Below are 26,305 nucleotides of genomic sequence, written 5' to 3'. Positions count from 1 at the left end.
TTTCCTTGTGTATTCAATATTCAACATGTACTTATTTTCCTTAGTCCTTGCCAGTAGTTACAGCAAAGCACAGAGTGGGGAAAAGTAACATTTCTTAACAAGGCGTGATCAGGTGTGAACCACTTGTGTTATCCACAAGAGGATAAATTCCTGGGACTCCTCACCAGTGATTCAGAACTGAAGAAGCCTTTTAAAGCACTGAGAAATTTTTAAACAAACTGGTCATCACACTGTTATTTGTAACATGAAAGCTGAAAAGACAGAAAACATACTGTACATATTATGGGTGGAACAGAAGTGCAGCATTAGTTCAGAAAGATATGTTGGAAAAAGATGCACTCAAATAGCACATTTTATATGTTTTTACATATGCTCCTTTCCTTGATCTGGAGCTGTGCACACAGGCAAAACACGATGGTTAAAAGCCCTTTTGTGCAGTCAGTACTGTGAAGGAGGTCTATCATCTGCAGCAGACCAGTCAGCATCTGTGTCACTGCAAAATGAACATGGGAAAAGGTCATACTCACAGTTTGCCACAAGTAATATCTCAACCTGAATGTAAAATGGGGGCCTGGAACATTGCACTCCTGATCTTAAAGCCGCCAGTGAGTATATTTGATTTCAGTCACAATTTCCAGCCACTGTAACCAATGAACAGTGTCTAAGAGTTAGCTTAACATTGGCTAAGTTGGGTAGTATTCAGACAGAGGGTTTAAAAAGCTGGTGCACATGAGGCAGACTGTGACCGCGTCCTTGTGCCAGTGTGCTTTATAAGCCCTTTGAAGTTGGCTGGACAATCACAGGGTGCTCTGCCAGTGCACCACACAGTTTAATGTTATTAGTTTGGGTACACCTACTAAATGCATTCTCTGAGCATCTAGACATGCTGCTTCACCGACAACAATGAAAATGAATGTGCAAGTGCTTGGAAAGAATCCTCTTTCTGAATGCTCCCTCAGGCCAGTTTGTTGGCTCAAGTCTCATCCCCAACAAAACCTCTTCTTGGGGGACACACACTTTTTTAACACATATGAAAAGTCCCTTAGAGTGGCTATATTTAAACACTGGCAGTAGCAGTTGCAGTCGTTGCCCTACTTGATACAAGTACTTGTATTTGTACTGCATTGTTTTGACTACAGTAGTAGTTATTTGCCCTCCAAAGTGTATCTGTCTGTAGATTATTTATTCTGTATGCATTTAGCTGAATCACAGTAATGATCTTAATTGTGCTTTTCCATCAAGTAGAATGATAATGCTATTTGTGCTGCACTGTGGGACATTTCTCACTCCTGCTTGTTGTTTCTTGGGTGCCAAGATATTGATCTGAACCCTGACACCTCCTGACAGAACACACAGCCAGGAGACACAGCTCTTTGATTTCTGCTGAGGCTAGAAGTCTTGTTATATACCTGTTATATTCCTGAGGGGCTGCTGGGAAACTTAGATGGACTGTAATGTGATCCATTGTATTGTAATGCTGATGTGGACCTCGCACAGTTTGAGGAGTTGAAGATAGGAATTGACATTGTTTTTTAAGGACAGCACCAGTGTGTGTACTGTACGGTTGGATCAGGGATGATCCTCCATGTCCATAACTCTATGCTTTCTGATATTCAGTTAGATAAGTTAAATAAGCAAGCTGTTTTTAAGAAAAAGGAGTATATATAGTATATCAGGTGTAAGATCGGGTTTGATTTCATGTTGCGCTGAGATTACAACACAGTGACACTAACCAGAAGGGCATTTGGGCCAGTTGTACAGGTCCTGGGGCCAATCACAACAGCACCTGGGGCACGCTTGGGCTGTGGCGTTAGGACGAAAATGAGCCCTGGAAGTGACCCATCAGGGCACAAACATACTGTATCTAGGATAAATACATTTATTTATTTATTTTTTTTTTAAAGGAGTGCCCAGGCTTGGCCAACTAAAGCTACTTGATTCAAATGAGAAAACAATCTCAACACAAGGCCCGTTTAGTAGCTGTTATGAAGCTTTTCATATACAGCAGATAGCTTGTGTCTGGTTGTCATGGAAGTGTAGATGTTCAGACCAGCATTGTTTTCAAGCACTGTGAGACTTCTCTTCCACTTCCAGACTTCTCTATCAGCTTTTTTTGAGCCTGTGTCATTTGGGGGAATATATTAGTTTTGGCTGTACAGCTGTGATTCTCTTGCATTTCTGCATTTTCTTGTCTATTTCGTGTTTCATTTTATTCTGTTCATTTTATCTTCTTTCTCATTTTCTTTTGTTTTAATGCAAGACAGCTCTATTCTCGTGTGTTTCCAAGACTGGTGTAATCCCTACATTTGCAGAAAGTTTGCCAAGCTCGGAAATAAGTTGACTTACACTCTGTACTTCTGTAAAGATTATAATTAGACATCCAAACCAACAGCCGGGCCTCCTCCAGGGAGGGCTCCTTCCATTAAGGCAAGTTTGCTGTTTTTCAGCACCCATGGCACAGTGACAATTAATGGATACTCAAGCTTTTACTTGTCAAAACCCCTGCTGAGCATTCCATTCAAAGGCTACAAGAAGTGGTGTTAAAATGTTTTAATAATTCATGGTTAATTTTCCAACATGTGACTTTCTATCTCCAGAATGTATTAGAGAGGTTTAACCGAACTTGAATTACTTTCTTAATTCTAAGTTATCCTCAACTGATGTACAAGGGCCAATTTTCTCAACAATTGTCAAGGGGGGATTGTTCTTTCCTCTTGAACACGATGACAAAGTGAAGGGTTTGTGTGTTTTTAACACACTGTTTCTGCTTGGAATAGAACAAAGTATTCTCTTACTATAGGGTAATAAAATCAATTCCAGCCAATTTATGTTGGGTAAACTGTATTAATTTACAGTTCAGCACAGTGCAGTTAAGATAAAATATGGTTAGAATTGAATAGAAATGTTACTTAAGGTTTGAATCCCTCTGAATCTGACAGGTTCTGACAGAAGAAGATGATGCATCATGCAAGACAAATTACAACACAGAGTTTATACTTAGGATGAGGCAAACTAGACACCTAGCATTTGACATTTGGAGTTTGAGGTCTTTGAATGGTCAGTGATCGGAAGCATTTATGTATACAGGAAAACCAATGAAAATTAGAAGGGAACTTTCATATGTCCAGCTGCTTTAAGCACCACTGTGTGGTACGAAAAGTGCTTAAACATGAAAAGTGATGTGCTTTTTCATTCTTAGGAACAGCAACAGCAGAGCAGTTTAAGTGTTACATCACGGCGAACACAATTAAATGATGAGAATACAACTGCTGGAAATAATAATGGTGTGAAGGAAGAGTAAATCCAAATAAATCCAAATAAAGGGCAGTCCACACCAGCTCCCTTTCCAACAATCCCCATCCACTCCCGAGAGAAGTGCATCTCTGCGCAGCTCTGTGCACTTTTTCAAGCTCCAAGTCTTTGTTTTTTCCGCTGGCATGCACACATAACGCAAAGCCCATAAACTTGTGAACAAAGTCGATAATGATCAAGCCAGTTTTCAGTATGAGCTTTGCAATTTTACAATGAAGATACAGCGAAGGTATACTTTAACTTGAAAACTATTTTTGTCCCTTAAATTTCTGATGTTACTCAGTCAGGTAAAGACAGTTCATCCAGCCGCTGTCCTGCTGCTGACAGGGCAGTGACACTGTTACAGAGGTCGACATAGTTTTTTGTGCATCCAATGAATGAACGCTGCAGTCGTGCTCACACGCCACTGACGGGCCTGGTTTAAATTCACAGTGGGAAGGAAGCCTCTCTCTCAGTATATATTTTAGTGCCCCTCTGACTTGGAGAGGTTCAATGTGCTTTTCAGGCTGTCAGGGTTGTTTAGCAGTTCAGTGTAAACAGATTGCTGCATTCATGCTCTTTTCTTTATATTTACCATCTCCTGTCATCCAGCTGAAGGTGTTGGCATGTACCGTTTGCAGCCGTGCAGCCGTTCAGGCGTACTGTGATGCTGATGCTGGTGTAAAACTAGAAGAACGTGCAGACAGCTGGATGGAAGCGCACTGTACTGTACCTCATTCTGAGTTTATAATGGCTGAATTTGATTGATGCATTTGCTAAATATACTGCCCGCTCAACACACGCAAACATGCAAATAGGTCTCTGATGTTAGACTAGTGAAGGAACAAGCATCACTCAACATTAAACCCTCAATAAAATGAAAAACAATACAGTCTGGTGTAGTTTAAAGTCATACAGGCATATGTGGGTGAAATACGATGGAACCATTAAATCATGGCCTCTCCTATGCTATAGCTTAAGTACTCTATGATTTACTTATTGCAGTAAGATAGGGGATTTTTCATTAGTTGTTTTCCACAAGGTAGCTGTGATAAAATTAATCCAATTAGAGCTCCTCTTAGGCTCTGTTGCATACTAATGCTGGCCGTCCCTCAGGATCTCTCCCAACAGCTGCTTTGGAAACAGACTTCAGGCTGATCAGCCAGAGGTAATGCACTCACTAAGGCCATTTGTTAATGTTTTACAGCCATCTTGATGTTTATAATGTTTGTGGGAGGAGAGAGGGAGAGGGTAATAATTATCCTCTCGCCTTTTCCCTAACACCTGTAATTTTTGAATTTTTAAACTCGTTATAGCAATAATGCTGCAGAAACACAATTATTTCTTCTGGTTCTGTAGATGTAGAAGGATGAGACAGGAGATGCTGATAGATACTCAGAGACTGGCCACAGTAGCTGTGCCTAGGGTATTTTTCTTGGATTGGGACTGTTCAGAGCATTATAAAATAATCTCGTTTAAGTGGAAAAGCTCAGAATCCACATCAAAGGTAGTTCCGCCCCTAAAATGATGCCAGTTCTTTGACCTAAAGTTGAGCTGCAGATGTCAGCTGACATGAATTTATTTACATTGATGAATTCAGTTGTGCAGATGTGGAGTATGACTGTCTCTGAAGATGTTGACTGAAGTCATTACCTTCAAAGATACTCAGAAGATCTTAACTACGAGTCTGTGATGTTGAGATAACAAGCCTCCAACGTTTACATCTGCTTTCCATTTTCCTGTCTTGTTTTCTCAGTGAATTTTTTTTTTTTTAACACAGAAATGCTGCTTAGATTAAAGAATTCATGAGCTTAAGAAGGCATTTCACTTGGGCTAGCATGTTAACAGATGTGGATAGTGTGCACTAACACCAGTTTAGTCAAGGTGCAGGACAAAATATTATTAACAGCATTAACAGAGGAAACAGTGTGGCAGTCCACACTTGGAATAGTGCACCCTCTCTAAAGTTGAATATATGCATAGGCAACATCTCTGTGTGAAAGAAAAGCAGCCACCACATGCCACAGTAATTATGTCAAAATGATCTACCGCATACATACAACCACATAATTTCCTAATGGGCTGTAACCTTTATAAGATACACATTATAATGTGCTACACGCTGTTACAATAGGGTTCTGTATGGTCTGCTTTTCTTTCACATGGGAGTTCAGCGTGCAGACTATCTCTTTTTCTTCTCCTGCATACAAAACGATCATCACAGCGAGGCTTAACATGCTTCCGTTTGCGCTCCCTCCCCAAGTTTGCTCATTCAACATCACAGTCAGATTATATTTTCTGCTCTTCTAAAGTGAGTTGTGTGTCTGTTAAGAGGTGTGTAGAAATACATCCTGGAACAAGGCAAAGGTGTGATCTCTCCCAGTCAACATGTGTGTCTTTGTGGGCAATGAAAATCACCAGATCGGTGTTTTGTTATTGTTGCCTTATTGTACAGGGATCCACTTTGTTTAGTAGTGCGACTGGTGACAGCAGCTCAACATTAAAAGCGAAAATAAGTATTTTCCGTGGGAAAACAAAGGGAGTACGTGCGTTGCAGCATTCAGACTGTTTTCTTTCTCTGTCAAACATTCAAGTCCACTGAGTCGCTCATCTTTGGTATCAAAAAGAGAAACTCCATTCTTGTTGCTTTGGGAGAGAGTTTGCACAAATCTACTCAACCATCCAAGATCAGAGAATGTTCACATGAATGTGTATTCTGTTTTTCGGGTGCCCCCCCCCCCTTTGAGTCTTTGCATATGGGCTATGAATACTCAGCATCAGGGAAAATACTTTTATCTCCACTTCAGAATGTCAAACTCAAAGCAATTGGGGGTACACAACCGTTCAGCCCTGGCAATATTGAACATCATTCAGAGGGGGAGAGAGAGGGAGTGTGTTAGAGGAATGAGAGAGTTGGTGAGGAGAGACAGAGCGAGCAAGCATGTGTTGGAGAAAGAGAGCGACAGAGCATGATAGAGGACGGAGTAAGGGGGTTGGCTAAGCAACCTTGGTGCAATTTGTCTTCATGCAGCCGGCCCCTCGCAACGTCCTGCAGGCCCATGCTATTTTCCCTGACAAGCTTGTCGCCTCCAGTGCAATAGGTGATTTACCTCTCGCCGTGGCACTGACCAACATCCCATTCTGGGAGCAGAGCAGAGTAAATCAAAAGTCTGGACTTCACCGTTAATCACTAATTACAGGTTGGACGGTGAAGGTTGATCCTTCCCGGGGGGCTGAGTCCCCTCAGGCCTCAAATCAGACCAAAAAGAGGAGCCAAGGCCACTTCCTCCTCTGATAAATCTCTCACAGAGGAGGTGCTGGACTCAAAGTGTTTGAGTCGGCTCCAACAGCCCAGACTCCCATCTCTCTGAGGAGTTTCTCATTCAGGTCGGATACTAGCCTTCGCTTCCTTCCTCCCTCCCCTCCGTCCTCCATCCACTAGCTAAAGCTATGATGGAGCCTGCCTTGCCGTCTGTCTGCTGACTTTCTTCTTTAAATTCTCCCTATAACTTCACACATTTCTATTCCCCAAGGGATCAGCGGCAAATCGAGTTTGTTGCTTGCACCGTATTCTGAAAGCATTAAGATACAAGGGTGCTGTAATTGAATGGTTAGGGAGGACATTATTGAAGGAGATTTTTGTCAGCGTATCCACCCGCCACCACCTCAGCACCATGAAGAGCACCAAGTGGCTGCACGGTGTGTTGATCTGATGGCTATAGTGTTATTAGTGTTGAGGGGGGATCATGAATTAGCCATGTGTGACTGTGGAAGATCCACTTTCCTTTGATTCTTCACTTTCTGCATCAGGCCAGACTGATTGTGTTTTACTTTCCTCGTGGTGGTGTTCTTCTTATTTCCTATTTGTGCATTTTTCATAGGCTAAAGTTTGCTTGACATCTTGATTTGCTTGCATTTATTTGTTTTGGTTTTTTTTGACCCAGCATTTTCTTACAGTTTGTAGCGATCAATAATGTCCTTTCAACTTAAAACCCTTTAAATCTGCACTGAAGCTGAAGATGTGACAGTTTTCAACTCAAATCAACTTGATTTGTAAGAGAAAATGAGGTGATGAGTAAAATAATTAACCAAACTGTGCATAGTAAACATCCATTTCCGTTTATAGAGAGAGTGCCTGGTTTAGCTTTAGCCTCCTGTGCTAACTTATCAGGCAAAACAGTCTTTCTACAGCTTGTTTGTTGCCCCACTGAATGTATTTTTTGTAGTCTCACCATGTTCCAAGATCACAGCAGCTACTAAGAGTACAATGTTATCATAACCGATGGAACTGATAGCCAGAGGTAAGAAAATAAAACCCAATTTGTAATAAACTGTATTTGGCCATCCCAGTGGTTCTGTGATGTTTTACCAACAACACCCACAAACAATAGTGGAGAAAGTCTGACTCTCTTTAGCTCAACTTCCTCTGAGAGGAGCACTTACTCACATCAGTTTATGACAGTTTGTGCTTTAGCTCTTATGTTTCAATTTGGTCCACCCTTCCAGATGACAAAAGTCCACCAGATTTAATATTTGATTAATAGGTTGACTCTACAGTGTTGAGGTTAGGGCGATTTTCTGCTGCAGATCCTCTTTGTGGAGGCGTGACGAGTTACGAATGTGTTAGTACTTCTACACAGCTAAAGACAGCAGCGTATGTGTTAGCTCCACCATTTTGTTTGTTAAGACTACTGTTCTGCTGAACTTGAATGGATATAAAGTCCACCCACTTTAGCCTCATTTTTCATTTCTTTCCAGTCATTTCTGTTCTTTCCGGCCATGTTGGCTCTCATGTCACCCCTGCAGACTGCTGCGGTCATGTCTTTATTACATACAAACAGCTCTTAACTGATCAAACATGTTCCTTCAAATGATTCCTGTCACATTATGATGTCCACAGGGGAAACGTTTCAGTCGCTTTATGAAGTTGGTTATTGCTTTTCATGTACCACTTCAGCCTCCCTTTTCTAGTTCAATACAAGGAACAGGTTATGTTCATGACAAGATGAATCTCCCTCTGTGCCGGCCATCACAAGGCATTTTCATCATCAACCAATGAAAGAGACTGTCTAATGAATGAATACGTTCATGTTTGCTTTTTAGAAATGAAAGACTGATTGGCTCATTAATGAATGTATAAACTGTTTTCTCATTTCTCCCTGTGCGTGTGGGATGCATAATAATAATGAAACACTTTATTTTGAAATTCTTATCTCATAGTAGTACAGTTAAAAACAAAATGGAGAGCATCAACCAAGCACAACAGTAATTTTTGATAGCAGAGTTTAAAATGACTGTAGAAGCTAAAGATCGCACACATACACGGCAGTTTACAGAGCAACAGTATCCCCTGTTACAGTACAGTCAGGTGTAATAGCCTGATAATATACGATGGCTTCATGGAGCTGACAATGTTCACCCCGTGTTGGCTCAAAACATAGTTTGTCAGGTCAATATTAGTGGTGGTGCATTCAAATTGTATAATATTATAGGATGTTTGTGTAATTTTGTCTGCAAAGCAGTTAGTAAAGTTAAGCAGAAACAGCTTTTTTTTTTCTTTTTCTTTTTTTTTTAATATATTTTCAAGAATAGCAGCTTGTTAAAAGTGATTTTCCTTCGAGGCAACAGTTTCCTGCAGAAAGTGCAAATTGATAACCACAGTTTACAGTCATGATTCATAAATAGGTGAAGAGAAAAACAGGAAATGCAAGAATTAGAAAATGCAAATGGGTTCCTGATTATGCTCCCCCACGTAAGAAAAGGTAAGGTGCTGTATTTGTTCTACAAAATTGTGTTTTTAGAAACCCATTAAATAACCAAAACAAACAGTCCTGGGTTTTTTAACTCCACAGAACAGTAGGACAAACTCTAGCCTCACAAATAACCCCAGAGCTGGATCCACCCTCCACTAACAGTATAACCATCTAAACTGAGAGTTACACTCCACTCAAGAAGAAATGGCTGTTATTAATCCTCTAATTTTGATGTAATCCTGGCAGAGATTTTCCCGGGCTTAAGCAGGGTTTCTTTGGGCCAAATGATAGATTAGAAGTCTTAACTCAGAGCTTCCCACTGGACAGAAGTATGAGTTGTCTCACGGCTTCAGTCCGACTGGCCTGGATCGAAGGGGCTCGCTGAGTTCACAGTTCAAAGACACAACAAATGGACCAAACACGGCAAATAAGTGAGAAGGTTAAAAAAGCATTCAGACACCGTTGGTACAGGGCCACTGGAGTCATGCTGTAATTTAAGGTGCTCTCATCCACATTCTGTGGGCTGTGGCAAGTGAACACTGTCTGCTGGACCTGCTCTTTCATTAGGTTTTGTATTTCATGCCCTTAGGAGCAGAACAAATTGAGTCTCTGTTTCCTTTTGCCCCGTTGCTCATTACCCAAGAGAAAGATTAAAAAGCATTCTCTCACAGGCCATGTTACGTAACACCACCAAAGAATGGAGGAGTGTACATTGTATTCATTGTCTCATCAAAATACTGGACACACAAAAGGCGTTAACCAACCATAGCCATGCTGACCTCTCACTAACCCACCCGGGTTTTTCTTTGTGTAATGGGTAAAAACCGCGGAGAACACAACCACATGCCATCATCACCAGAAACATGCTTTAAAAACTTTTTGCAGGAACGTTGAATTGAGCAAAGCACTGGTCGAGGTCCAGGTCTGTGTTTCCATGGGGAACCTCTCTGGCAGTGCAAGCTTTTTCTTCCATGATACTTTCATCAGAGAGGATGCACTCCAGGGCTTTTACAACAACGTGAAGAGCCTCGCTTGTTTAAAACCTTCAGAACATTGAGCATGTTAAAAATACTCCGACTTCGAGTCACAAAGCAGCACGCTTAGGCCAGCAGCACTGGTGCCTCCCAGAAGTGTTTTTTTTTTTGTACCTGCTAGCTAAAGAAAAGGTACATAGTGGTGGACCCACGGTCCTTAGAGACACTGATAGAGAAAGTACAACTTCCATTATAGTATCATTACATAAATTATGCAAAGTATTTACAGAACATTTAACTTAATTCTTTCCCATTACTTTGCAAATTGCAATAATTGTGCTGCCTCAGAGCATCTTTAGCTAAAAAAACATCTGCCTCAGTAGCACAACAGCAGCTAATTGAGACACTCTTGTATTTTGTATTGTTGTTTTCAGGCTTCATTAAGAGAAAAATGTGGGCAAAACACGAACTCCTGCATTGTGAAGTGTCTCTGAGTTTATTCCTCTGAATTATGAGCTGTCATAAGAAAGAGAGGTCCATCAAATCTCAGTTGTATGAAGTATAGGCAGACTCTGACTTGAGCGCTTTTCTTCCTTTGTCCAAGCTAACTTTCTCAAATTAAAAGTTTTACAAAGAATTCAAGTTGTTGCCGGCAGTGTAATTTAACGTCTCAAAACTTAAATTGAGTCAGTCTCCTTCTCATCTCACATTGTACAATTTTTTTTCCTCTCGCCAACAGATGTGTACCTGCTCACCCTTCCAGATGACCAGAAAGTGAGCGTCACCACTGTGACAGTTGGCCAGAGCGCCGTGTTGACCTGTGCCATCACGGGGGAGCGAAGGCCTCCAATCCTGTGGAAGAGAAACCATCAATATCTGAACTCCTTGAACCTGGAAGACATCAACGTAAGAGCTGACTGTCTTCACTGTCTGATTCATTGTTTATAGGTAGCTTTATTGGCAGATAAGATAGATAGATAGATAGATATGTAGTTGACACACAGATACATAATAGGATTGATGGTAGAATGGCTCTAACACTTGGAGTACACAGGTCTAATCATTGCGTTTGCAGGTTGTGAAGCATCAACAATTCTTAACGACTATTTCAGAGCCGTCCTCTTTTTTTCCGAACACTGTAAATTCCAGATAATTTTATCCGATATTTCTTCCTCATCATATTTCCACTCCATTTTTTTTTGGCAGTGGCTCAGATTGTCAGCACATTTTATTTGACTGTTGGCGCTGGCTTTGTATTGTAGGTCTGACAGTAATCCAGGATGTCAGTTTGTGTTCTTGGTGTCTGTGTTTGGAGACTGCTGGGAGGGACAGGGATTTCAGACAAAGAAAGAAGATGAAGGGGGATACCGAAGGGGTTCAGCCCTAGAGGAAGGACCTACTTTCACAATTCAGTGCAAGACCGTATGTGTGTATGTGTCTCTCTATGTGTGTTGATGCTGAACCATGACCCCAGACAGCCCTCTGTGTCACTTTCATCCACATCAAAAGGAGCAAGGACACTTGTGTGGCGAGGTACAGAAAAGGCAGACCTCTTTTGCCTTAGCTTTCTCCTCTGTGTGTGTCAGGGCTGACCGAGATGAGTGTGATACTGCTGTGCATAATTAAGTCAACACTGTCGCAGTAGATAAAGGGAGACCCAGCGAAGCCACTAATGTAACATTAAATGTTGATGACCCTTAAAATGAGTAAGAGGCGCCCAGCTGTCGCCAGTCATCCTTGGCACCATCAACTGGCTCTAAACTAGAGCGCTGGTTCTGGATTTCGGTGATGTGTGATTCCCATAAAGAGCGGCACCGCCGATTTTTAGGCCATGCGTAAGAGAGTAACAGCTCCTCCACTGTTTGCCTTTTTTTAGCCATTTTCTATCATATATTATGACTGCTTTTAAGCCATTCGTGGCTGAAAAGATGTATGCAAGTGCTGGATATGACAAAAAAAGAAATGTCAAGTCAGATTACTTCCTGAGAACGCCCGGAATATCTTTTGGGGGATTTATTGGAGGGAAAAAAGGTGCGAGGTCTTGTAAGGTCAACGGAGGCTTTGATCTATCTTTCAAGTATTTTTTATTCCAAGAAGTGTTACTTCTTTCTTTTTTTTTTGCAGATTCAATAGAAGTAGTTTATGTTTCATCTCCTGATATTGCCTGAAGACACATAGCAGAGTTCAGTGTCCCGACCAGGGGTGGTCTTTGTCTGCTCTTCACACACAGTCATCAGTTTCCCGGTGACTAATATCAGATCTTGCACAGGTATATTTTCAATTCGGATGTCAGCTCAGGGATGAAAGCTTCCGCTGCCAAATGCCGTTCAGTATATCCATTGTAGAAAAAGCAGCTTAGTGTGAAGTTCGCTGGAAAAACGACAGCTAATAGAGCGAGGACTTAAATTGACTTATCCTTTAAAGCTGTTGGCATTGCTAATATTTTCAGAACTTTTTAGAAATGCCTTGTTTTCACCTTTCCCTGAGGAAGCGCACAGCCTTCATGTTACCCTTTATTGAGACAGTGGAAAGAAGAACAGTCTGTTGGTAAGCAATCAAAGCTTGGCCTTTTGTGGTTTGCAACCATCATCCTCCTGGAGAAAAGATCAAACTAAGATTTCAGTCCACAGAACTCATAGCCTAGATAGAACAGAGCAGAAAGACGGATGCAATTAACACTTTGCATTTTAATTAAGCATGAACCACTTTGGTACCCCCCAGGACCTTTATATTGTCCTTATTTAGTGTTATTGCATAAAATTACACTTCCTGTGTCTCTATGGTGCATGCAGCATGTTGGGTTGATGCCAGTGCAGCTTCATGAAGCGAGACTTCGAGTTCTTCTTCTGCACTTCTACAGGGACTAATCTGTCTCTCCAGACTGAGAGAGCTGTACTTTGACCCTGGAGGTCTGCGATTGTCAGATTTGATTTTTTGTTGAGGTCTAACAAAGCCTGAGTTTACAACCTCTGCCACTGCACAGATTACCTCCAGAGCAGCGGCACTAACACAGAACACCACCAGCAAGCGAATCAGCATGAGCGCTAACAGTCTCTTGTGGCTCATCTGAAAACTGTGTGCAAACCACGCAGCACCAAGAGAAACTACCAATGGAACTCGAGCAGCACACCAACGACGGCTTAATCCAGATTTATTTTTGGCTCTCAGACCTCCAGTCAATCATTGTTGTTCCTTCCAGAGAGGAGAATGGATTTCGTCTGCACCTGGCATCCACAGACTAATTCTAAATTGCCTTGCAGACAATTTCTGTATAATTGCTGGCTGTTAATATTTGTCAGTATCCACTGCCAGCCTTAATTAGACTCATATTCCCGTGAGTACACATGGGAGGTTTATGTATTCTAATCTCGCAGGTCTTCCCAGTTTAGAATGTGGTTATTTTAGAAATTCTGTCGACATTCAGACTTAGTAAATCGCGCATTAATCCCAGTGGTGCGCTTGTATCCCGGAGTTCAATAGAGCCTCTCTAAATTTTGACAAAGCAGCTTACTGTAATTCCATGAAGTTGACAGTTGCTGGCTATTGCATCATCATCCAAGGCTGTCAGTATTTCAATCCTCCCTGAGTGGCCAAGCCAAAGACACAGCCGTCTTGTGTGTATGTGTGCGTGTGCGTGTGCGTGTGTGTGTGTGTGTGTGTATACATTCATGTTTGCATTTGGGGATGCTGATTCTGTGGTCCCAGAAGTAGTTTGAAAGATGAAAAATGCATTTGATATTTTGTAATTCTTCAAAAGTTTGAAAGTGCATTTTGGAGAAACGTTGTGAAGTTTGTACGAAGTGTTCATCAGCTACTTTTTGGGGCAATATGTCCTCATTGGTAAATCAAGTTGCAAGGTCACTATAGGTCACTATCTCATTTAGCGCAAAAATATTTGAATTTGATGATGAAAGAATGTGGAATTATTAAAAATAGAACACTGAACACTGCAGCTTCCACAGGAATAAGTATAATGTAGGAAGAAGTTCATCTGAACTGAATCTTTCTTCTTCTCCTTTCTTATCTTGTCCACTGGAATAGGTGTTTTTTATCTCCTATAATGCTTTGCTGACTTATTCTGGTGGCTTTCACATTATCTCTGCATTGTGGAGATAGACCACATGTAAAATTAAAGCTGTGTGATTATTTAGAATATGTATATTCAGTTTAGATCAGTGTGTGCCCCCTGGAGTGATGCAGTCTGGATTCTTCCTGTGCTGTGTCCAGAGGGTGAATAGATGAAGCTGTGCAGCATTGTAACAGATAACGCATGAATCTTACTGAATCACTGTAGCCTGTTTTATTGTATCTTTAACTCCTATCAAGGAGGATTCTGGGAGTCCAGAAGCACACTCACAGACACTGCATGTATATTATCATGTGTACTACAGCAATGCTGTCACCTGTCTGCTTTCAACCCTGTTTCTCGTGCCTTAATGCCTTTATTGAACTAAACTTCTGAATGTTTGACCTGTTTTTCTGCCCAGCAGATCCCGTCCCAGGTAGGCTGCGCTTTGTTTTTAGTCTCAAGAGACTGACATTGCTTCACTCACTTTTTGTTTCATTCACAAAAAGCCTGCAAAGCTACTGTCATGCCTACAAAAGATGTATGATTGTTTTTGTCAATAAATCCTGTGAAAAGGCCGAAACCAAAATATGTGTTTCCCCATAACTCAGTGCTTCGACTTCGACTCAGCCTCAAGCGCATTCATTCCTATTGAAGATGTAAATCTTCAAACACTGGTCACAAATATGTACTTAATTATTTAAAAAGCCTAAATAATTTCCTAAACAGCAGGACAAAATAAACAACAGCGGCTGGGGTCATGGTAATGAAGGCAAATGTCAACCATTGTAACATTTATCCTTTTATTTGTTCTTAAAATCTTTGTACAATGATGGTAGTCGATGACACAGAAATAAGCTACACCGACCCTTATTGTTAGGACGATCAGTACATTGTTGGTTTTAGCCTTTTCCTGGATTTGTTGATAATTAAACAATAACAAATATCACCAGACTTTAAAGTTTACATTTATTAAAAGTTAGACCAGAAAACAAAAAATCGTCTGTCAGTGGAATTGAAAGCATCACACATAGATTCAAAAGTGACTTGCATGAGTTGAGAATCGAGAGATAAAGGAAAACGTTTCTGCCCATCAGAATCATAACCCTCACTTGATTTTAAAGGGTTGTCTTATCCAAATTACAGGACAAAAAAAAAAAAAAAAAAAAAAAAATCTCTTCTGCCGCTTGTGGTCACAAAGCCATGCAGATGCTTGTAATCCAACACTTTTTGGGACTGTTTCTTTGGTTAAAAGTAGTTCCTGTAAAAGCTGCTGACAACGAATTGTGTGGACGACACAGAGCAGTTGGGAACATTGTTTTTCAAAAAACAAGTGTTGCTTCGTTAATTGTAGCTTTTTCAAGCTTTAAGCACCACAAATAAATGTACATTTAACTACATTATATTGGTGTGGAGGCAGAAATGTTTACAGCAGTAGTCTCAAAACACTGGCAAACTGAATTAGTGTGCCTACCACCAGAGGTAAATGAGGAAATGTGGTTTTTGTAATTTGGGTGAACTAGCCTTTACCTTACAAGCCAAACTACCTCCTATTTCTAGTTGTGTTGCCTCAATACGCTTTCATTACGGGGAAACATGTTTCTCTCACTTTCTGCACACACCGCAGGGTATTTTCACTCAACGTATTATGTTCTTCTCACAAAGTTCTCTCAAAGTTTCACTGGCCGGGCTGCAAACTTCTTCAAAGACCATTTTCTGAAATGCCTCGTCACAAGCAGAGGTTAGCTATCCAACGAGGTGGCTCTTTAGTGTCCTTTCAGAGGTGACCCAGCACTGACAGCTTTATTAATTATAGTTTCTTGAAGGCTATGGCCTATTTGTAAATCCACCTCTGCCTGCCCTTGTCTCCCTTCCCTCTGAGTATTCGTACTCTGGCCTGCTTTGTCTGCAGGGAGCTGGGTGCTGGGTGCTGCTGATAGCTGGGGGTGGTGAGGTGAGGTGGAGGAATCATGTCGACAGCCTCCGCCGTGGCTCGTTCCACCCCTCTGAGTTTCATTTCTCCCCCCATTCATTTTTCATTTAAGAAGGTGACACAATATGCTCTCAGCCCATGGGGGCCAAAACGCACCATCGATTTCCCCTCATATTGTGAAGCTCTGACGCTTCACTCAGCCCGAGCCGTTACCGAGCTCGTAGGTTAGATCGGAGCAAACCCGAGCGAACTGATAAACGCTCTGCATGCCTGTAAACACGATGGCCGGCTCTCCTCGCTTGTCTGTCGAAGGCTGAATGCCAGGACGTAAACAGGCAGCAAAGATGTGATTGAAATGTTAAAAGCTATTTAATGAGAAAAGGCACTTTTCTTGTTATGAACTCTCCTGAAAGAGGACTGGTAATTAGGGCTCAGTCTTCTTTTAATAAAAGAATGCTGTGTTCAGTTATAAGAAGCGAGGAGCGCGGGGGCAGACTCATGGACATTCTTAAGAGCAAAAGTTCACACCACCAAAAGATATCTGAATGATTTTTTAATGCATGACAGCAATCAGGAGTGAGCACGTTCTGGCACATGGCCTTCATCAAGTTAGTGGGCTATGAGGAAAACCCTAATGAAGGCTGAGTGTCGGAGCACGTTCTGGTCTGAAAAGCCACTGTGAAAGCCTATTATTGTAAGCACGGGCAGATCTTTTGTTTGGAAGATGTCCCTGAAGAATTAGAATTTCCTGATTAGGTGTGCTAAAATGACTATTGTCATACAATGTAATGTAGATTTGAGTTTTTCTCAATTTGTTAAACAAATTTAAACTTCAGAGATGATTTTTGTTTGAAATATAGTCTAATGTGTGAAAAAATGACTGAAAAAAACATGAAATAAAACCTGGCCTGCTTTTCTGGATTACGTATTGCTTCCAAAAACAAATGATTCATCATAAACAATGCTATATAGACCTTCTAAAACATGTCTCAGAAGGACCCGACAAAGACCTCGACAGGCAATTTGACAAATAGCAGCAAAACTTTGCAAAAGATTTTTCACTTTTATCTTTGAAGTCCCAAATTTAACTTTGAGCAGTTTGAAAAATATGAACCGAGAACAGGAAAGAGGTTGACGTTTTATTGGAAACAATCAAAACCCCCTCTTTTTATTCAGTCTATTCTCTGTTTAAGAATATGAGACCTTAAGACTCCATATGTTAAAAAAAGCTCATTGAAGTGACTTGTCAAGATGACTTTTAACTGCAGCATGATCTTAACAAGATGGCAGACATTCGCTCTTTGCCAGGCGGATTCATCACACCGGCGCACCGTCAACGGGCTCATTAGCTTTGGGGGCTTTTATCTGTGCTACAGCTGAGTAATTTATTCTTCTTTCCTTGTCCAGCACCATTTTTTTTGTGTTCACTGGCTTAATAATCACAACACAGCATGAATTAATCATGTTTCAGTTGGCTCTACATAAGTTAACATCGTGGATAGGTTTTGGTTTAATTACATCTTTTGTGTTTCTTTAAATAGGCCACATGAGAACTGAAGTGCAACATGTTTGTGTATTTGTGGGACTCGCATGTTAACCAGAGGGTGACATCTCACAGTTGGCCTTTTCACGGACGATGATATTTGAAATGAGCAGCAGAAGTTATTTTGATTGACTGTGTGTCTGCAGCGCTATATTTCCTTGTTTTGGTTTTAAAGCAGCTAACGCTGTGTGATTTGACACAGATCAATTATAGCCTAAGTCCCTTTCCATCAGATCACTTTGCTATAATTGGAAAAATGACATGTACCAGAAAACAATTTTTCTTAACTGGGATTTTGACAGTTATTTTCCTAGGTTGTTTTCTGTGGCAGCAAATGCTCTAACTTTTGACTAAGATTGATGGACATTTCTCAACGATGTGCCTTATTGTTATATTTTTCATTCCCTCTGTTATGTAACGTTAATTTTCTCATCTGCACACTGCAGGCTTGTTGCATTCCCATTGAAACTGGTCATTTCCAGCTTTAAAAACATTCAACCATTACTGCTGCACTGCAGCAACAAGACCAGCATCACTTTCTTTAAGGGATTAAGAGTTGTGTTTCTCTTTCACTTTTCTCCCTCTGCTAGGACTTTGGAGACGATGGCTCGCTGTACATCACCAAAGTGACCACGACCCACATGGGCAACTATACCTGTCATGCCGACGGCTACGAGAAACTTTATCAGACCCACACTCTTCAAGTGAATGGTAAGAGGATCTGGAAACACAGTCAAGTCTCTTTATGATCTTATATCTCTAGTGTGGAACTTTTGTCTCCCCCTTCTGGCAGTGAAAGTAATTATACAAACACTGCCAACATGCTTATGGTGCCATGAGCTCCACCATAGTTGCTGTAGCATAGTCTGCCACTACAGTTGCTCCTTGCTTCAGCTCTGGCAAACTAATCATTGCTGGTTGACATCGCTGCCATGACGCACTTGGTGCATTGCATGTTTGTTTACTTTTAGTATTTATTTCTGAGACATGAAGGCCCTCCCCAAAAGGGTCCCTCCCCAGCGGCACCAGAGCAGCAGTGTCTCTGTGAATAGCTGTGGATGACACTCCTGAGCAGTGGAGATGCTATGAATAAATGGGTGAACTATGTAGCACCATGCTGCTCTGAGGAAGCAGTTGTCACACAGCTCTAAGTTCACTTCAAATAATTTCACATTTGAAAGCAGAGAGCTGAGAAACTGGCTGGAGCTTTAGGTTCAGCTGAGAGAGGTTCTTGGTAATGTCCACCATGAAGGCCAGATCACACAGACACTTGCTATCACTGAGTTTCCATGTCGGGTTTCTCCATGAATTATTCCAGACTAACTGACACTTTGGAAAAGTTTTACTTTGTCTGGTACCAGTAGCTCCACAGCAGCAAGGCACTCCTTCTGAATGAGGTTTTAGCTTCTTAGCTATTAGCTCACTCACTGCAAAACGTGCCTGCATAACGCTGTCTCTGTCAGAATGCAGTCTTGTGACAGCTACTTGTTGGGCACCCAAACTCCACTGTGGAGCGTTTACTTTGTCCAAGTGCATTTGTCCTTGCAGCTCATCCAGTTTAGCATATTTCGATCTGCAGTGACCCTTGAGATTAGCCTTTGTCATCACTGCAAGCTTGTCCCCATAAACATGCCCAATGCCAGGCCTTTTACTTCAGCAAAAAAAAAAAAAAAAAAAAAAAAAAAAATCATTTGTCCGTTTCTCTTGGAAAGCGAGACACTCTGCATCTGCTCATGTTACATAAGACCAGCCCTCTTGAGATTGATAAGAAATCAGAAATAGCAAGTGACAGCCTGTGACCTAGACACTGGCAGCAGTGTATGTTAATATTAATTTTATTTATTTTAAGCTCAAAAGACTGATGAATTCAAAAATGCACTGCCTGTTCTGATATGATCTTGGCTGTCTCCGGTAGACTTGCAGGTCACAGTTAACAGGTCACAGCAACCACTGGAATTACCAATAGGTATAGATGCCGTTGGAGAACCAGTAGATCAGCCTTGATGCTCATTTTCTGTGAAGGGATTTATATTCCACTTTATGCTAATTGCTTTGGGATGGTCTTAAGTCTGGTGAACCTGCCATGTGAATGCAGAAACAGAGAGTGTATGGGGAGGGCAAAGGTGCAGCGTCTGCATTGAGCTTGTGTGAATGAGCCTGCTTTCTCCTGAGTTGAATGTGAATTATCTCCACATCTCCATTATGCTTGACAGACAGTTCATTATCGTTCTTCAAAAAAATTATTCCAAGGTTAATTTCAATGATACACAAGTCTTACGATTATACAATAAGTATTGTGTTTACAGAAACAGAGTGAATCTCGTGAGACCGATTACCTTTGGTCGTAATTGATGCTAAAACTTCCAGATGACCTTTTTACTGCAGACTATGAATTTTGCTTTCTTAGGCGGGCTGAAGTCTCCACGGACCAGCTATCACCCTGCCAAGACTTCTGAGATTTTCTAAAACTCAATTAAGAAACGGCTGAAAGAGAGGGATTCTGAGAAACTGCATTCAGAATGCTGTCCATCACTCCGAGGCAACAAGAGAATGACAAGAAACACAGTGTTTCAGAGCTGATGAAATTTAGACTGGAGGTACTTTTGGAGAAAGTAATGATTTCCCTGTGAAGCAGGCAGAGAGGTTACTGTATTGTAAACGTATGTGGAGGATCATTCGGGAGTTTTTGGCTTTGACTGCTCCTTAGACACACAAACTGACTCATCATTCCCCATGGGTTTCACACATGCGTTTTGTGTCAGCCTCTTTGTGTTGTCAGCCTCATCTTGATGAAGGCACTTTAATGCTCTCTTTGCTTTACACTATACTCTTCAAGATGTTCATTTTGTTGTGATTGTTAACTTCAGTATGTTGTGCCAGCTCTTGTTTGTTTTTGTTTTTTTATCTATAGCTCTTTCTTTGTTGCATTGACCCCACTTTACCCACTCAAATCAATAAAGTTGCATCTAATTTGTACTGTGGCTGCAAAGTTTGTCCACTCTCCCAGCCACTTTAGCAGAAAACAAATCATTGTTTGGGGTAAATTAATGAAAGTCTTGGTTGAATCGTCAAATACACCAACCACTTCTGCTGCTGGAAAAATAAATGCAGTTTTCCACCCTGGAAAGCTGCATTCATTTTAAAAATATAATTTGAAATAAAGGTACTTCTGATAGGTAAGATGTAACAGTATGGGTCCTGCTTATGCCTGGCAGCATCATCTTTCAAGGTGGCTCTAGCTGTTTGCAGTTATTACTGATACATAACACATAAATTACTGATGCAGTATGCATGCACAGTTCTTTGTCAATGTCATTCTGTTATTTCCCTCTCACTGTTGTTGAGAGTCATCTAATTATACCCTTCTGAGAATTACCACCTTGTCCTGTCCCTGTGACCCTGGCAGTGGCGGTGGTGGTTTTGGGGTTAACTGCTCCCAGTAGGGACTTCCAAGTGAAGGGAGGGCACACAGTAAGAGTAATTCAAAGACCTGATGCGCCCGGCGATCGAGCCTATACCCGTGGGAGCTTGTTAGGAAGTAATATGAGATGGCCACCATGTAGGCCTGCAAGGTTAGCTGCAGATGGCAGGCAAAGGATGTGGTGTGCTGATCCCTGGCTACAAAACTGGCCTTCAGGACCCTGGAATGTCATATTTCTAGTGAGAAGAGGCCGGGGCTGGAGGTGGAGCCATTACAAGTAGATATATCCAAGTGGATAAATACTGTTTGAGCTCACCTCGATGCACCGCAGCGGCTCTGGAACCAGAATTGATCGAGACTTGACTGTCTCTTTGAGAGTTGCTGGGCTGTCGTGGGGATGCTCACATGCTGGAGTTTTCCCTGGAGAGCGAGAGGGTTGCCCACATGTGACTGCGTCTTACAGAGGACAGCTCTGACTGTTGATGTGCATAGGTGGCGAAAAAGGAGTTCACTAACGTGGAGAGTCAGGGTGCACTTCTAGAGAGTTCATGCCCAGGGTCCATAATGATCTTCTTGGTCGATTTGTCAGTAGATGAAAAACTTCATTTTTCCTTTTAGGTTAAAAAAAAAGAGGTAGAATCGGTTTATCAAGAAAATAATCAGCAGATCAATCAACAGTGGAAATGATCATTAGTTGCAGCCCTCAGAGGAACAGCCTGCCTGATAATAACTTTGAGTGTTGAGGATTCGTTGTGTTGTTTTGTCCCCCCCCCCCCCCCGGCATGGTCTCACTATATTGACCAACATGTCAAGCATAAAGCAGCTCATAAATGTACCTGTTGCAGGACACTTTGGGCCAGTGCCCAGTGGTCCTAATCTGAGCTGCAGCCACGTGTGATGGAGAAGTGTTTGAAGAGAGAAGAGCTTTCAGATGTTCACCACATGGAACACTGAACCACAGCTGTTCCTGCTGCAAGTGCTAAAAAACATACATACGTTAGATCAATCCCTAAAGACATCTGTGTTTATTAGATTAATTGCTACATTTAGCATTTAGCAGCAGACATACCAGTCAGTTTTTTTTATTCAGCATACTTTTCTTGATAATACCGGTGATTCCTCTTCACGTTAGATAAAAAAAAAAACACTTAATTTACGTATTTGTTTTAACGTTTATTCTCACAGAGGAGTTTCACTCAGAGTAGTATTCTCCTTTTCAGGAAGGCCCTGATCACATTCATGCAGTTTCATATTCACACCTTGAAACCAGTCTGGTCTGCAGGCCACTGAGCAGCTGCACTGGACCCAGTTCGATGCTAATGGCCAAAATTTAAATGTAAAATCAGCTATCTTCTTTTTTTGATATCTTGCACTGCCCTCTTACTTTTTTGATTACTAATCATACTACTACTAAGTAGTATGATACTACTCAGTATTAACAATATCATAACCTTGATTTTTATATATATATATATATAAATTACACTGTATGTAAACATTAATTTCTGACAGTAGTTCTCTTAGATATAATTAATATTTCACATTATGGTCTGTAGATATTTTCTCAGTGCTCTTGATTCTTTTAAGCAGCATATCCTCAGTGGACTAAATTGCCTAAATTTTAATTTTACTACCGACTCTTCACAGTAAATATTAAATTATATATGAACACACAGAAAAAGAAGAAAAGGAGCCCGACCTGTGAACACACACACTAGGTGACACTTCTTTCGAGGTAGAAAAGAAAGAGCATGCAAAAGCGGCACAGTGGCATTCCCTGGAGATCAGATATGCTTCTTAATTTCTGTCCCAGATCTTTTTGGAACAGCGGCAGTATTTTTTTTATGTTTTTACTTTTGTTTTACCCTTGAAAAGTACTTTTCCATCAGCTATGTGATATACATGTAATGCGTTGGACTCAGGCTCTGGACCAGACTGTTGTCTGAGCTGGATTACTCCCACATCTCCCTTGGAGGCATGAGGCTCAGGTGAGAGAGTAATCACAACTCAGAGAGGAAGCTTTCATCCTGCTGTGTGTACATTTGTCATGGTGTGTGTCTGTGAGCGTCTGTGTGTACGATACGTTACGGTGGTTTACAAGTGGGTGTTTGTATACATGTGATAGATGGGATTGTGTGTGATTTTTTTGAGGGTGCGCTGGTCGCGGGTACCTGGTCACCTGTCAGAATCCAGTGGTTATAGCCGGCATGTGTTTTAGCAAGAGCCACGAGTTCAATTTGATTGAAGAGTTGTAACGAGTCTGCCAGGCTTACTTGGAAATCTCCCAGTAGTGTGATGGCGAAGTGGTCTCCTGGCATGGTGTTTGTGTTCTTTGCTCTGGTGTGTATGTGTGTGTGCGTGTCTGCACGTCTGCTCATCTTCTAGAGCACCATGGCCGACGGGAGCCTTGCTGAGTGATTGACGACTGGCTGGGGAGCTTTATGATGGAGCTGTCAGCCCTGCTGTGTCGCATTCTCCTGGCAGTGGCTCTCCTGACACTCTCAGAAACACATCAGAATGCAACTTCTCTCTCATCTTGTCTGAATTGAGTTTTGAGTGGAAAAATCCCACCGACTGGCTCGATCCTTTCATTTTCATGACTGTCCAGGCAAAGGAAATGGTGATTTGCACGCAGGAATTGAGTTTACGCATGCACATTGGATGAGTGTGTAAGTGAGGTATTTTCAAAAAGCAGAGAACACACTTTTCCTGTTTAGAAGGAAAAGAAGACTTTCATGGTTCTCTGTAGCTAATAAGGCTTTTAGAGAGCTGGCAGGAGATGCAGATTTACTGTGAGAGAAGGAAGAACATTTATTGACATCTTCAAAACACTGGATGCTACCAAAGCTTTTTAAACTGCTTTCAATAATTTCATCAATACTTTCAAGTTGTCGTGCAATGGCATTAAATATCAGTATGTGCACAGAGTCACTTAAAACAAAGCCAGAAGCATATTTTCATTTTCAAGTCATAAGTTTTACTTTGACATTGTCATCAGCAGGAAGTGGAGGGGAAACAAGAGCTAGCGAACACCAGGCGTGCCAGGTGATTGGTCAGTCACATCAGAACAGCTGATGATGTCACTGTAAGATTGAACGCTCAACACCAGCAACTTCAGCTCCTTTAAACTTTAAACCACCTGAAAGACAAACTCTTTTCATTCTGTTTCCATGTGCTAACATGGCTGTGCTCATCTAATTAACTGGGATGATCATGAAGCTGAATTTGTTTTACATTAAGTGTAACGTCCAGTTATGTCTGATGCTATAAATGAAACACTCGCAGTCATCCAGACGTCTTCTCACCTTTCTATGTCTTCACATTAAATAGATTTTCACTCCTGGCTTACCAGGTCACTGGTTTGAATTCTCTCATTCTACCTTTTAAATAATTTACAACACTTTATTAACCTCCATCTGTGATTAGTTGAGACTGCAGCAGCGTGAGTAGATGGGAGGATGTGCTTTCTCCCCCGCACTCACGGTCATATGGAATTCACTGACTGGCTTTTTCCCAAATAACGGGACTTTAACTAAGGGATGACCTTTATTGAGCTCCATGGGCAGCCAGGGGGGATTTCAGCAACATTGATAGAACTTGGCTCCTCCTACGCAAGTCTCTGACAGCACCCCCACTCCTCCCGTCTCCTGAGTAACAGTGGGGGCCAGTAACTGATAGACAGCAGTCACATTTTCTCAGTAGAGATAAGCTAGTTAGATATTCAGAGCGGATACCTGACGGAAAAATCTATAGGAGCTAATACAATGCAAACTGTGGTTCTGCAGCTTTTTAAATAGCATCTCGGCTTAAGAATGAGGTGAGAACTGACGAGCTCCATTGTTAAGCAGTAGTTATGAAAGGCAGAATCTCAGCCCTTAGTGAAGATAGCATTTATTCATTTATTCATCGACGTTTATCAACAGTGATTTTCTCCTCCCACCAGAAATAATTGGGTGTTAGTGCTCTCACTCCACACTGTGAGGTCACTTATTGTCCCTTTCATAAATCAGTCTGTTCAAAATCAATTTAAACACCATTCTGTTTACTGAGTACACCGAATTTTCAGACTTTTTAGAAATTGACAGAACAGTCTACATCAGACCAATCAATACCGTGTGATGTATCCAACCTGCCAATTATATTTTATTTGACGGGAAAGCTGTGGTGCTGGTGTGCTGATTGAGGAGTAGCCTTTACAGCTTTGTCCATCAACATTTTTCTGTCGCTATTTGTCACTAATGTAGCTTCATTGCTGCCAGTTGAGCTCTGATTGGTTGGATGCTCCTGTCATCATGGGAAGCAGCCGTCTGTAGGCACAACAACAGACCTGTTTGTATCACTGAGTCTCTGACGTCTGTCCTTCTGTGGATATGTTCCCAAAATACATACCAGATGATCAGGAACATTTCTATTTTTGGATGTAACATTAATTTATTCAGCATTATTATTACTCAGTACCTTTTCCTAACACCAGATCTTTAGAAGAATCAATTCAGACATTCTTTGCTTGCTCAGTTTTCATACAAGTGTTTAAACTATGTTTCCTAACCTCGTTAGTTAGTTAATTATGGCGTGCTGAATTGGGGTGACTACCTGCCTACAAACCTCACTTAGATGTTTGAGGAAACTAGGCTGGATTATTAAGGTTTTGGCAGACAATCTGGCCCTCCCATCACAGATGTTTGGTTGAATTAGGTTCATGAAAGCTACAGGGGACTCAGCTTCAGCTCCTGCACTGCCTCAGCCAACCTCGATTCACCTATTCACACCCCTGATCAGGCCTACTGCCTACTCTGTAATTACACCTCCGCACAATGTGCTTTTACTCTAACCCGATTCCTGTAGTGGTGTTCTCAGCTGTGATTGGCTCATAGGCTGACATCTTCAGCACAAAGAACCTACAAATCACACGTGCAGTTCGCCCCAAAAAGTGTGTCAGATGAGCTGCGAGCTCGACATCATTCTATCCATTTTCTGACGGTCTCAATAGCATCAGAAGTAATTTCTATATTCTGTACTGGCTCCAAACAAAAGAAAATCCTGATCACTGCAGATTAGATCACTGCCATGTCTCCTCCTGGAGGTTATCTTTTAAATCACATAAATAGAAATATATAAAGGATAAACGCATTTAATTAATTTTTTTAAGTGTAATTATTGAGTTAAACATGACTGTACACTTCAGGTATTTCTAATTCCCTTTTACCGTCTCAAAGAGAATCAGTATTAACTGGTTGATTAATGTGTTGAATGTAAGATGACTTTCTTCAGCGGCAGTTTGTGTAAAACCATCTCATTAGATTCAGATCGATAGGTCACATATG

The 26,305-nt window shown here is 41.3% G+C and overlaps 1 protein-coding gene across 2 annotated transcripts in view; it reads left to right on the top strand.

Annotated features, from left to right (window-relative positions):
* The window catches only part of fstl5 (follistatin-like 5), a 151,202-nt gene that overhangs the window by 87,844 nt on the left and 37,053 nt on the right, over nucleotides 1-26,305 (top strand). Inside the window, exons 7-8 of one of the 2 annotated variants that reach the window (XM_076738454.1) lie at nucleotides 10,758-10,924; nucleotides 18,151-18,271. In XM_076738454.1, the coding sequence (XP_076594569.1) occupies nucleotides 10,758-10,924; nucleotides 18,151-18,271 (288 nt within the window). Of the gene's footprint in view, nucleotides 1-10,757; nucleotides 10,940-18,150; nucleotides 18,272-26,305 lie in introns of both variants that reach the window. The other variant, XM_076738453.1, reaches the window with a different exon arrangement.

The sequence above is a fragment of the Chaetodon auriga genome, chromosome 9 (genome assembly GCF_051107435.1).
Source record: "Chaetodon auriga isolate fChaAug3 chromosome 9, fChaAug3.hap1, whole genome shotgun sequence".
Classification (NCBI taxonomy): domain Eukaryota; kingdom Metazoa; phylum Chordata; class Actinopteri; order Chaetodontiformes; family Chaetodontidae; genus Chaetodon; species Chaetodon auriga.
The sequence above is the reverse complement of the archived record's forward strand: the minus strand, read 5'-3'. Positions and strand labels throughout refer to the sequence as shown.